This window comes from Strix aluco, chromosome 3 (assembly GCF_031877795.1).
Source record: "Strix aluco isolate bStrAlu1 chromosome 3, bStrAlu1.hap1, whole genome shotgun sequence".
NCBI lineage: Eukaryota > Metazoa > Chordata > Aves > Strigiformes > Strigidae > Strix > Strix aluco.
This window is the reverse complement of record NC_133933.1, coordinates 74695462-74709780: the sequence shown is the minus strand read 5'-3', so window position 1 is coordinate 74709780 and position 14319 is coordinate 74695462. Positions and strand designations below refer to the sequence as shown.

Here is a 14319-nt window from a genome sequence, read left to right as displayed (position 1 = left end):
CAGTCTTCTCCTCAGCCTCTAATATGTTAAGTGCAGTATAGAAAAACCAAAGGTGAAAACGTAATGGTAACTGCTACATATATAAGGGATGGTGTACTTTTATTATTTTTAGATAGCTACATTTGAGTTATGGCCACCGGACTGATGGATAATGATCAGCACATTTTCTGTCTGACAGATGTTCTAGATTTGTCTCTGCATACTTTTTTAATGAAGTGCATAAATCAAAATTCACGTACGTGAAAGTGTGTGGGACTGTGTCCTCCATCATCTTCCTGAGTTGTCTAGTATAATGCAATGAAGGGAGATTACATCAGAGAAGGAGATGGGCTGGAGAGGAAAGGGAGGGATTTGAAACAAGTGCACACGGTAGGTAAAATGAAACTGTACTCGAGAAGAGAGTAGTTTCATATAGCATGAGTTATAGAGCAGATCTTCTCCATGTAAAAAGTAACCATTTAGGAGAGAAAAGAGAAAAAAAAGTCGACATGGCAGGTTTGAGGAATTTTTTGGGTGTTTTGATGTTAATGTCTTTCTGTAGATCTTTATGTGAACAGCAGTCAGCTCACAACAGTATTATTGTCTCACCAATTAAATGGCTGAAATGAAAGGGGCAGAAACACTGGTATTTAGTCATTGGGAACAAATTTTAACAGCTTTACCAAGCAAAAGGAGATCCTGAGTATTTTCTGTTCTGAAGTGTAATTTACAGTCTCTACTTGCTCTGGTGAGCATGTGGAGAAATATATTTAGGACACCTACAGTTAAGAAAATGTGAACACCCACAGAAACCCATGAGACTGTGTGTGTAAATATGGATTCATTCTTGTTATTTTGATATTTCTTGTCAAGTGCAGCCCTCACCTGTTTTCATGAATACATAGTATAATGCTAACCAAGAATGTTGATACACATAATTTGTATATTTTCTTGAAGTTGCATTCTTGAATGTCCATGTATAGTTTTTTTAATTTTTGCTACTTATGGAAAAGATTTATTTGGACTTGACCTGACTTTTCATGCAAGATGGGAACTTTCTGCTAAATCTCCAGGTCAGAATGTTCAGTTACTGACTCTGGTTAAAGAAAGTGGTTTATTTGCATGTTCAAGTCGTCTTTCAGACTTGCATATTTTACTCATGCCTTTGTTTCTTGCCACGAAGCATTCATGTTTTTTATTACAAAGTATTTAGAGATATAAAGACGATTAAGAGTATTTATTCTTGTTGTTGAAGTGACACAGCTGAAGGGCACTTTGAGGGAGAAAAGGAAAATGATCTTTGTGGTGGAAACACCAGGTCAGCATCAGTAATCAAATTTCTGCCCCTCCCTGCGTGCACATCAGCAAATCATGTTTGATCTCTATTTGCCTCGGTTTTTCTATCCTTGAAATGCGAGTACTGGTATTTCCCAACCTTAGCAGAATTTTAGAAACGGGACTATGGTGCTTTGCTTCCTATATGAACAACGCTAGAATGATTGAGACTTTCCTTATCCAATTCTTATTCTAAATACAGCCAGTTGTCAACTGAAAGCTTACAGCCTCCCATCAGGTTAGTCCCCAGCCCCATCTGTATCCCTTCCCACACAAAACACTGACCATCTTTACACAAAGAGACAATATTCCTGTTCCCACATTGCACACAGAACTGCATTCATATAAGGCAAGCAAATATTATTTTTAATTGAACCATTTATGCCTAACTATTAGAAATTACTCAGTTACTTATCAGAAATTATTGTGTACAATGCTGGTATAATAGTCTTTTGTGATTCTTAATAATATAGTTGCTAATAGCAGTTTTCACGGACTATCTGTGTGTGCCACTTGCAGCAAAATATCACCTCCTCCTGCTTCCAGGTGTTCTCACTTAAGCTGGTGCCCCTGGCTGTGGTCCTGCAAACCCCTCTGTGCCTGATCCAAAGCCCGTTTTGGTCAGCAGGAGTTTTCCCATGCAATTCAATGGGCTTTGAGACAGGGATCGAGGGAGCAGAGCGCTGTTAGTTCTATTGTTTCCAGGATTCAATTATTTATTAGATAAAAATCACATGCACAAGCTGAGGTTAAACCATGCTAACAAGGAGCAGAGGAAAACAAATGGTTTGATATCTGCAGGATAAAGAAATTTTATGAAGAGTTTTAGTTTGTTTTTTGAGAGGTATTTTTTGTATAATACGCTTCTCTGTGAAAGGAGTTTGTTCTAACAAGATTCTGAATAAGAATCTAAACAAGATTCATAATAAACATGCTTTGCTTCATAGAGACAGTATGACAAAGTAGAGTTTCAGTTCCCTTCCGAGTAGTTGAATGACAAAACCACTTAAAAAGGCATCAGGTCATAAAAAACCATACAAGTGGCTGGCAGAAAGGGCTGTCGATGACCCCATCCAAAGGTTCCTTGTAGGTACAGAGCTCTTCACTGTGCTAGTCTGATGTGCAAATGGCAAGGTAAGGAAATGCAGAGATTCTTTTTATCTTCTTCTGGGGCACAAATAAAGCTTAAGCACTCAGTATTGAAATATATAGCTTTTAGTAACAAAAGACCTGTTGGGCAAAGCCTGTGGCTGTTGTATTGTTGAGCAGGTGATTAACATCCATCCTGGGCTACAGCTGTTTTCTTCTTCTGTTTGTTTCATGTGCAGATGTTGCTATGAGGAAAGGAGTCAGCAATGACTGATGTGGAGCCTGTGGTCACAGATTTTGCAGCATCAGGACGGGCAGGCCGCCGGAACGCTTTACCAGATATTCTGGGCTCTCCTGCTGGCGCTGGGACTTCAGACCTGCCACACAAACTGGCTGAGCTCTCCGTTTCAGAAGGTAATGGCTGCACATTCAAGAAACGGACATATTTATGCAGTTGTCCTTTGCTTTCTCCTTAAGACTTCTGCCACCATGCAGTTTTGATGTCAATACTAATATTTCTTTCTTCATTTAGGATTAAATTCAACCTTCCAAAGCAGTTACCACTTCTACCGCCTGATGAGACAAGTTAATTTTAACCCAGACTAAGTCTGCCATATCCACCCACAGATTCAGTGTTCAGCAGCCTGGGGAAAGGTGCTGGGAACTGAACTTCAGTTCCCCTGAGGAAGAGCAAACACAGTTGCATTGCTGGGCAGCTTGGAAAACCATCACTCCAGCTATAAATTAGGGTCTACTTCTGCACTGAGATAATTTAGCACAAGACAGCAAGCTGCGCTCTTAATCCAATTACAGCTATCCTAATTTGGGCATATACATTAAGAGTAGGGTTTACAGTGATTTACTCCTGCTAGTAGGCTTTCAGCTTTGCTGAGACCAGTGTCCTATTTTGCCATGTCCTTTAATTTGATAAGGTGCTCTGTTGATTTAGTACAGGTCTAATCAACACCAGCTTTACATCAGAAATAGCGTGGCCAGCAGGGACAGGGAAGTGATCTTACCCCTGTACTCGGCACTGGTGAGGCCGCACCTCAATTACTGTGTTTGGTTTTGGGCCCCTCACTACAAAAAGGATATTGAATTACTCGAGCGTGTCCAAAGAAGGGCAACGAAGCTGGTGAAGGGTCTGGAGCACAGGTCTTATGAGGAGCGGCTGAGGGAACTGGGGTTGTTTAGTCTGGAGAAGAGGAGGCTGAGGGGAGACCTCATCGCCCTCTACAACTACCTGAAAGGAGGTTGCAGAGAGCTGGGGATGAGTCTCTTTAACCAAGTAACAAGCTATAGGACAGGAGGGAATGGCCTCAAGTTACACCAGGGAATGTTTAGACTAGATATTAGGAAGCATTTCTTTACAGAATGGGTTGTTAGGCATTGGAATGGGCTGCCAAGGGAGGTGGTGGAGTCCCCATCACTGGAGGTGTTTAAGAGGCAGGTTGACATAGCGCTGAGGGATATGGTGTAGTTGGGAACTGTCAGTGTTAGGTTAACAGTTGGACTAGATGATCTTCAAGGTCCTTTCCAACCTAGATGATTCTGTGATTCTGTGATTTGAGTTCTTTTTACTTTCAGGGGGATTTCAGGGGGATTTTCAGATTCAGGAAAATCAGGTTTCTAGTGCCTATGAAGTGAAAATTATAGGTTGGTCTTGAGCATGGGTTGCCCCTACTTTTTTAGGTTCCCATTTGGAAGTAACTTTTTCTTCTCATGCCCATCACTGTTGGTGCTGTGACAAATGCCACCCCAGCTGCTGGCCCCCCATCCAGGAGCAGCGATGGTGTGGGTGCAGCACAGTGGGAGGCAGGCCTGTGCTGAGGAGTGGAGGGTCCATGAATCCCACCTGAAGTAGATTATAGGAGGGATTCCCAGGCTCTGGGGAATAATGTTCTGCTTGTACGTTGCCTGAAGCAATTGCAGGATGTTGAGTTTAGAGCCTCCTAAAGCACCATGAAGGTTTTGGGGGGGGCGGTTCTGTTGATTACAAGTTGTTGTTGCTTTGGTGATATAATTTATTCATTTGGGGTTCCATAATCTAAACCCAGAGTGGGCCTGTGGAAGGACTGCTGGGCAGGTAGAAAGAAGATTTTCAGGAGGAGTGAGAAGGGACCAAATGACCACATCATGGCTTGAACCTGGGGAAGAGAGGGAAATAAGAATCTGAATGGGTGCTGGAAGGAGGCATTACTTTTGCAAAAGGAAAGCACAAAGATTTATGAAGGAGAGAGGGTGGACATGAAAAAAAGGGAAAGTCAACAAGGTCAGATAGCCTCAGGCTGCAGGGCAGTAGTGGGGGGAATGGGGAGATTCTGGAAGAGCAGGTGGGAAGGACAGTGGGCACTGTGTCAAAGTACATTCAAAGTAAAGCTGGGAGCCCCGTGAGTCCAGTTAAAACTCCTTTGTTTCAAGGAGAGATTTTTCCCTAGAAATATGAAAAGTATGTCCCTACAGATTTTATCCTTCTGGTGTGTGTGACTGAAGCACTGGAAATCCATTCCAAAGTACAGACAGTCACTTAACATTTAATGCTTTGGTTTTCAAATACTATGGGTTTTTTTTACTCCAAATAGCATTTTGTCTGGCACGGTCAGGCTGCAGCAGGAGAGAACTGTTTCCCTTATCAAAAGGGAGGCAGATGGGAATTATATTGTTATTAGCGCCAGGAGCTGTAAAAGTGAAGTGACCGGTCCAACCCACTGAAATATTCATTGCTACATTATGTGTAACTAACCTTCATATTGTTTAGAGCAGTGACCCTTGAGGGAGATGCACCATGTTAACCATGTTTAACAAAGCACAAAAGAATACAACAGCTGTACATAAGTTCCTCATCTTTGTTTCCTTTTGGCCTCTGGAAAGTTTAGTAGTTAGAAAGAACATACTTTTTAAAGCATGCAAAATTTTCTCTTCGATCTTTTTTTTTTCCCTCTGGATAAAAATAAACATGAAAGAGTGAAAGTCTTGTTAAAAGAAATGTTACAGCACAGCATAAAATAAGTACTTAGCCCTCCAGACAGAATAATCTTCTCCTGGTGCCCATCCAATGCATTAAGAAGAAGAAATGAAACACAGCTACAGTAGTTTTAGCAAAATGTACTGATGCTTACAAATACAAGGACCGGCACTGCCAGGATTTGAAGAACAATTAAGAGCATGGGATTATCCTTTGCTTTTGTCATTGACATGCAGCTGTGCCAGAGCGGGCCTGGAAGGAGCAGTTTCTGTTATCAGCAGTTTGCAGTAATGATAATAGGAAATGAATACAGGGTACAGTTAGGTCCATTCTGACTGCTTGGCTGCGTTTTGGGGTTGGGAATTCCACCAAGTATCAGATGGGAATTACAGCCTCACTGTGTTGTAAGTTAAACTTCTGATGAGACAGCAAGCAAATCGAGGTGAATTCATCAAAATGGAAAGAAAGTTTGGAAGTTCAAATGCTGTGACAGGGAAGCAGTTTGTTAGTGAAATGTTTGGGGCTCTAACAGGCATTTCTTTTTGCCTGTTTCTGGCTTTAACAATAAATTGTTAAAAAAATGAAAGCCATTTCCAGCTCAGAACAAAGAAGCTGGATAAATGAGAAAAGTGGAGAAGACGGAACATGTGGCTATATAAAGTATGTCCTATTTTTTTCTATTCTGAAAGATTCAGTGAAGATTATGGAAAATGGTGAGATAACTGTCTCCATCTTGCTTCAAATTTAGCTAATGCTCATTGGATCATACATTTCCTCTCTTTCTAAAATACTGTCAGCTGCTGTCATAGTGAAAGGTCAGGAACAGGATGTGCTAATACCTTTTGTCTGGCTTAGAAGAGAAAAAGAGACTTTGCTTTATTCTTTATGAATATACAAGGATCATAGCTGTGTGATATAAATTTCCATGTACTCTGCAAGCTGCACCAAATTAATATTCTCATGAGATGGACAGGAGAGATTTTGGCACCAGCTGTTTATCTCAGAGCCTAACTCTGAAATAAAGACCATCTGTATCCTGTCTGATGGTGTGTAAGTTTTGGAGGGCTGAGACTTTCCACTGGTGGTCCAGTGGGAGGCCTTACTGGAACCATGTTAAACAGTTGATTGGTGCCACTGGTGATCCAAAGGCTGAAGAGGAGTCTGCAAGAAGTTTGAGAGAAAAGAGGCGATACTGGTCTCCCACATTCACTAATCTGTGTTAGGGCACCATTCTGCCAATAACCTTTATCGTTTGCTAAATTTTTTCTAGGTGACTTTGTATAACTATCTTGATACACTCAGCAGCTTAGCACCTAAAGCACACCTAAGTGCTACCAACTAAGATTAGATTTTTTCTAACAGTTTTCTTCTACCCTGTCTGCAAGACTCCACTAATATTAGACATCCAACCCCACACAGAAACAGCCAATAGAGGAGATTGCTGCCTCCCTTCCCTCAATGCTGCTGTGCTCCATGATGCTGAATGGTGTCAAATAACTCAGTTGTTAATTTACCACTATAAAACTCCAAAGCCTCCAAACCTCTGAGCAGACTTAGAACATCAAGCAATTTCTGCCAAGAGCTTTAGCTGATGAATTGTGTACAGTATTATATATTTGCTGTGATATGTAGAGACCAAGATATATAACTCTTTTGGCTGTTTGTGATATTTTATGGCAAGTCTCCAGGGCAAATAGGTGAAAATATACCCCTTAGATTACGACTATTACAGTGGAAGACAGTATAGCCACATATGCCGAGCAGACCTCTCCTTGCCCCCACAGACTATGGGCTGTGTTAGATTTGGGTATACAAACTGTTCTGTTAGCACTGGTAATGCCATGTGGGACTTGAAGGTAGTGTGAAAATGATTATGCTTTGCAAGGAAATCGAGGCAAGAGGAGTTCCAGTTTCTCTGTGAGAGAATTTGAGCATCAGAAGCGACAGCGTGGAACTCTTCATCTAATGACCCTGCACGCTGGGGAGCTTTTTATTAGTCATGCAAGCATTCAACTCTAACCTATGGAAGAGTGAACTTCCAAATCAGAGTAACAAAAAATCCCCTCATCTTGTGAAGACAGGGTGAATTCTCCTAGGTATTTCTTGGCAAAGAAGGTCAGACAGATAACTGGCATGTTCATAAACTGTAATGTTATCTACCCGAAACCACACGATGCTGAGAGGAATGCAATATTCTAACTTGGCTTTGGAAATTACTCAGGAAAAAGAATAACAATAATAAGTTATCTCCAATCTGTTTCTTACAACCAAATGCACATTGACACCAATAGGCAATTGCTTTTGGAAAATGCCTCTGCAAGTTCTTTATCTTTTAGAGTTAATCTCTCCTTCTAAAGCGCCCATGAGTGTGGTAATAAAAAGCCAATCTAAACAGAGAGGATCCGTGATCCCAAATATTTGGCTTCATTAAAAAAGCTGTGAAAATGTGTGTGGTATAAATGTTTAATTCTGTCTTTTTTTCAGATGAAGGAGCAGAGGGTGGAGAATTGCCATCATCCAAAGCCTTGCTGGAAGGTCAAGAGGCGGAAGGAAAAAGCAATGGTTCCTAACACCTAAGGACTGCTGGATTAATGAAACCCATCGATAGACTTTCCAGTTTCCCTGTGTCACCCCTTCTGAAGTGTGGTAGCAACTTTAGCAGCACAAACAAGATTTTGCAACACACTTGTACCTAGATGACATTAACGTGGAACTACTGTTTTTTCTACTGTCGTCATTCAAAACCAGTGTTCTACACATCCAAATGGGAAGAGAACTAAAGAATGTATCTCTTGGTTTGGGTTTTCTCATGCTTATGGTATTCATCCTAACTAATCTTCCTTGACAGTTTCAATTAATACACCTAGCAGATGTACCACCAACTAATGATTGCTTCAAAATAAAAATCCTGTTTCTTAATTTCCCAAAACAGCTTCTTTCTGACACAGAGGTGTATTCACTCTCCCCACCTTAAGATGATATTAAGTATACATTAGATTACAGACATCTGTAATTTATCTCATGAGACTTTTTTCTCATTAGGCATATGTAGATGGGTGTGAGAAATAAAAAAAGAAGCAATTTTTTCCTCTCCTCCTCCTGTCTCCAAAAGGTTTTGTAAACTACTTAAACACCAGTGTTTGTTTTCAAACTCTCTTTAAACTCTGTTTGACTATGGCAGATCATCTCAGTTCTCACACTCTTAGCAGTCTTGCCACTTCTGTCATTTCTGTTTTCAGGCTGAGTATTGTAGCTGTTCATGTGTGTCTAAAATAAAGTAGCCATGTTTGTAAGTGATTAAATTTGTTTAATCTCACTGTGGAAATTAAATAGCTATCATGTTTTCTGGCTTCTGTTGATTTCTTGATGTTTCTCTTGTATGACAAGACTTAAAACCCCATAATACATATTTCTTTATTTCATCTGGTGTTTGCTAACGATGAAGATGTTTCAGTCATTGTGATTTTTACAAAGATTTTTAAGCAAAGGTTTTTCTCTGCTGAAAGAAATAGTTTTGTTATGGAGGTCATGCTCCTGAAAATACTTAGCATTAATTCCCTTACCGTAGGAGACCTTATTATAGGTACAGACATTCACCTTTACTGCAGCCTGGGGCAACAGACATTTACGTACTTCTTGAAACCTAACGAACACTGACAATCGAATGCTTCTGTTTGCCTACACAATCTCTCTGCTGGGCTGTAGGCAGACAGAGGAAGCATCTGTGATGGGTACATTCCACATTTGACCGGTATTCCATCTCTAAAGTATTTGTGTATTTTATAGCTGGCAGAGAGCTTGTAAGAGGCCTCTCTGCACACCTACCCTTCCTACTGATCATTTACTCACACACTGTCTTTTAGGGACCATTCAGTAAAGGATTCAGTTTCATCCAGCTGAACTGACACTTAGTTCCCTCCTCTTACTTGTATTCATTTAACAAGTGCAACATCCCAGAATTACTTTCAGGGTTGGAAAGGGTAAAATAATTTACTCCACTGGAGCAAAACAGGTGGCTTAAGAAAGGCTGAGTGGCTGAACTGGCTGACACTAGAGGACCAGAGTTGAAAACCACATTGGAGAGGGATTTGGAGCTAACTATATTTGTGGTACACACTCTTGTTCTGGTTTGCAGTCCCATTCTCATATATCAGCCTTCTTCATAGCATCACAGTGCATTAAACTGTTCAATTTTAAGAAGTTAAAATAATCCCGTGGAAATCAAGTAGCTGAAACAGAATTCCTTATATGCTTTAAGTGGAGCATATGCTGAAGTGCTCTTCTAGGTCATGGCCTATATTGAATTCTCCTCTTCTTTCACAGTTGCAGTGCTGGATATATTTAGATTCTTCTCTTACAGAATACAGACACTGAAATTTGGGTTATAGGAATAGATACTTAAGTATTTTGTTAGCCTAAGATGCTTTGAAGTTTTTTACTATTAAAACACCAGTTATGAACCAGCTGAATTTAGCAAATTATTCATGTGATAAACTCTGTATAAAAACCATTCCACAGCTATATGCACACATGGAATTAACTGCTCACAGCCATATAGCTTAGAACTAGTCAGAGTGCTCAACACTGGAAAATTGGTGCTTACTTTGTCCTTCAGCTGTATGAACCTGTCAGTGTGAAAATGCTGCGTAGAAAGAAGAATATTAACAGAAAATTAGAAAAACTGCATAAGAAGACTAACAGGAAGATTTAAAATGCAATGCAGTTAAAAGCAAGATGACCATTTTTGATCTATACTATGTGGGTCACATATTATGCAGTCCTTATTTCCCTGTGTATTATCTCGTTGCAGATTAACCAAGTTACAGATGCAGAAATACTTCTTTGCCACAAGCATGTACAGTTTGTGTCTATAAACAATTACTAGTCTAGGCTGCATGAGAGAGCTCTTTTGTAGTTAGTTCAGATATGCAAGAGGAATATCTAGTTATGTCCTGGATTTTGTCAAATAAACCTTTCCAGTTCTGAGCCAGCTGCATATTTCTGACCAGTATAAACAGAACCACAAACAGTGGTTGGTGTGGTAGACATTGTGCCATATAAACTTTGGCCCAGAAGAATTTATTAGCTGTGTATTACACTTAACTCAACCAGGCAGGAGCTAGCCCCTTTAGAGCTGTCTGGGGGTCTCTATGCTATGCTGTCCAGTAGTCTGGGGTTTTGGCAGGGTTACTATCTTAAGCACAGATAAAATTGAGAAAACTGTGGTTCATTTTATTGTTAGTATCTTGAAGATAGGTGATAGTCCTACTAAACTTTGGCTGAGGCTTTAAAGAGCAAACGAAGTGCTTCTGAATATGTTTCTCACTGAGCCAGTCTAGTTTGTCCAGTTCCAATCATTATCCAGGTGATACCACTCTCACATTAGCTCAGCTAATGGGTAATTGATGACAGTGCATTCTCTTAATCCACAGGGTTACCCTGAATCAGCAGACTATTTTAAAACATGCTTAACTTTAAATGCAGACTAGTCTTACAGAAGTCAATAAAACTACTTAGTGCCTAAAATTAGGTACATACCTAATTACCTTGATAAATTACGGCGGCAAATTTCTATTAAGGCTAATCTGGTATTATAATGCATTAATCCCAATTTCCATTCCAGCAAGTGTGACACAGGTAATAGCATCTTTTTCATCAGTTTACAGCACTATCCTGGACTTTTATAGAGCAAAGAAATTCATTTTAGTACCAAGCAAAAGGTAACTTTTTTGTCTCCAAAGTTTAGAACTTAATGAAGCAATTATTCTTAGCAACTCTGCATAGTAAAAAAAAAAAAAAAAAAGCAGCAAATACCCTTGTAACTTCATTGTGGATATATAAAATAATGTAGGTACTTTGAATATACAGAAAATTGGCCTCAATCTTTTCCAGATGTCATTAAGAAGGTACTTTTTTTTGGGTCAGCCCTTCATCAGAAGCTTCATGTAAGAGGTGGATGAACATGCTGGGGAGCATCTTTTGTTGCTATAAAACAGGAAAGTTAAATTTGTTATCTGGAAGGCAATAAAGGACTAAATAGGTTTTGAGATAGGGGACTGATTATTAGAATGTTCTAATTTAGAGAGTTTAAGAGAAGTAATTAAGCATTTTTTAAAACGAAGCTTAGTTGCTATGATTCCTCATACATCTATCTCCACCTGTGCCATATACCATCATTCTGGTATAATATTGCATAGGCTGAGCTTGGATGGATGAAATGAGTGCCAAAGCAGTCACAAAGTGGTATATTTTAAAAGAAACTCCCAAATCATTGATAGTAAAGCAATGTACAAGACAGATCTAGTTGTCACTGAAGACAAAGATCAGTTTTATGCGAACTACAGTGTGAATTATATCTAACTTTAGTTTTAAGTCATGAATTACTAATCATACAGAAAATTTCTCCCAACTCAGAAAGTCCATGAACACAAACGCTTGGAGGCAAGAAGGCTAGTCAGTGGAAACATCATGTAATTTTGCACTGTCCAAGACATTGTATTAGTTATATGAACCAATAGTCTGACCCACAGTGGTCACTTCTCTGTTGTGCTGCTTTCATACAACGGTGATCATACAAAATAATATAACTGCACTTGGATTAGTTAAAAATGACAATAGAGCAGTGGCTAGAAGAGGTTTAAATTACATTTTACCATCAGTATTCCAAGTATCCTTTATGTATCACACATACAGAGAGGAATACTTCAAGATTTAACAAATCACTTGGGACTAGTTTGTATTCTCTTTTGTCTGCGGATGCTCTAAGTGTGATAAAGCCCATGAAAAGGAATTGAACAGAGGTTTCTGCATGGATTTCTCCACTGGTTTGGCACAGGTTATATTTGCTGCGCTCAGCAATCATAAGCCCCTCAAGCCCCAAACCCACCACCATGGTGCATGTGGGCTCCCCAGGGTCCACACGGCACAAGCCAGTGGGACTGAGCCCACTGGGGTACCAGGGCACTTGTTCTGAAGTGGTTTGGGTGGAAAAACCAAGGGTTTAAACTGTCCTGCCATCTAGTGGGATCCTTAGCCTGCCAGGTAGTTTGTACAAGTAAGTGGAGGGAGACTAAGACACCTCAAAATGAGCTGGGAGGCAGCTGCCTAAGAGCGAAAGTGCAAAGAGGGTGTGACCCGGCCTGGTGAGGTGAGATGTAGTCTGTCTCCGGCTAATCTCAGACTTTCACTTCAAGGGTTTCACTAAGGGTCCACTACTTTGGTGTCTCCGTGTATTCAGAAAGTTGGGCGATCACAGACACTTGGAGCACTGCTCCAATGGCTTATGTAAGCTTGAGAAAATAATGCCAGCTGAAGCTTCCCTGCTCCACAGGGCTGCTGTTCCGGGATGTGCGGTGCTCCTTCCCGCTGCCCCTTGCAGCTTACTGCCTCGCCCAGTCAGCAGGAGTGCATCACCTCTGATTTGGAGGCCCAAGACCTCTCAGTGGAAACTCTCACGCTGCCCGGGCAAAGGAAAAATTGCCAGGCTTGGGCACCAAGGGGTGAACTAGCCAAAAGCATTTTCAACCTGTAAACTCTGTCATAAAACAGGTGTCTAAGTCTGGCTTGCAGCCTACCCAGCTTTAAATGCCTGCTCTGCGGTTTGGGCTTGGGGTGCCAATACCACCATAGATGACTGATTTTGACCTTTTTTAGGGAGAACTCTGTTTCATCTTACTCACCTGAAGCTGTTCTATTTTGGATAGTAATTAGCAATAAATGCTGAGAGCTGTTATTTTATTTTATTATTTTTATTTGTTTCCCTGTTCAGCCCAGTGGGGATGAGTTCATATCCCAAGATGGCCTGGAGCAATAGGAGGCCTGAAGGCCCTCGCTCCACCCTCCCTGTGCCTCATCCTGATGCCAGATCTCTAGATTTTAATATAATATTTATGATTGATGGAAAATGGTTTTTTTGGATGTTGATACAAAGCCTGAGTGCTGTGGGCTTTTCTGGATTAAACATATATTCAGTAATTGCCTGCAACATAAAGAGCCCTAATGTGAGGATTTAGACAATCCTTACCAGTGCTTTATTCCTGGGACTCTGCCGTGCAGTGACTGATGCTGTAAATCCACTGCTCATCATACAATGTACAGAAAAGCTAATCTGTGAGAGACTGGTTTAATCTTCCTATATATTTTACTTTTTTCCAGACCCCTTGGGCACGTTTGTAAATGATACATCAGCAGGGTACACAAAAAGAAGGAGCATGTAAACTCGTAGCAGTATTCCAGAAGTAATTTTCTAGCAATGCACCTAGTTTCCTAAGGAGACAGGAGCACCTTTTGCCCGAGGGCTCGGCGGGCGGCAGCCGGGCACTTCCCGCCCGGCGGACACAAGATGGCGCCCGAGCCCGCGGCAGGCACAAGGCCGAGCCTCCGCCTTCCTCACAGCCTCGCCCCTCTCCGCCCCCCCCCCGGCTCGCACCGCCTCGGAGGTGGCTGAGTTTGGGCCTTCTTCGGTGTCAGCCGTAACGTGAAAAAGAGGAGGAGCGGTGACAACGCCTCGGCCGCCCGGCGCCGGTGGGACGAAGGAAAGACGGAGCTCCCCCGCGGCGCCGGGCGGTGCCGGCAGAGGGCGCCGCCGCCCTGGGCAGGCCTCGGCCTCGGCGTCCAGGGTCGCCCGGGCGGCCGCTGCCCTTTGCGCTGCCCCGGCCGCTCATCCTCCAAAGGGCTCGTAGACGCCAGAAGTCCCCGCGTCTTCAAAAGCACGGGGAAAATGGGTTCGAAATGTGCCGCCCTTTTCCCCCACCACACCCCGCCGGGCAGGTCCCGCTGAGCTGCAGCCGCCGGCGGAGGGCAAGGTGAGCTCCCCTCAGAGGCGCCGTCCACACGGGCCGCAGCGGTATCCATCTGGTCAGCTAAATAAGCAGTTTATTCACAGTAACGTTATTTCTTGCTCCCCAGCATAGCTGTCGCTCCTGAACACCCCCCGTTCCCCAGCAGCACCT

The 14319-nt window shown here is 41.8% G+C and overlaps 1 protein-coding gene across 8 annotated transcripts in view; it reads left to right on the top strand.

Moving 5' to 3' along the window:
- Window positions 1-8718, top strand: part of PKIB (cAMP-dependent protein kinase inhibitor beta) — a 58626-nt gene extending 49908 nt beyond the window's left edge. For all 8 annotated transcript variants that reach the window (XM_074819222.1, XM_074819226.1, XM_074819218.1 and 5 more), the window contains 2 exons: window positions 2643-2817; window positions 7853-8718. In XM_074819222.1, coding sequence (XP_074675323.1) covers window positions 2670-2817; window positions 7853-7938 — 234 coding nt within the window. In that variant the 5' untranslated portion in view covers window positions 2643-2669 and the 3' untranslated portion in view covers window positions 7939-8718. The remainder of the gene's footprint in view (window positions 1-2642; window positions 2818-7852) is intronic.
- The last annotated feature ends 5601 nt before the right edge of the window (window positions 8719-14319 follow it).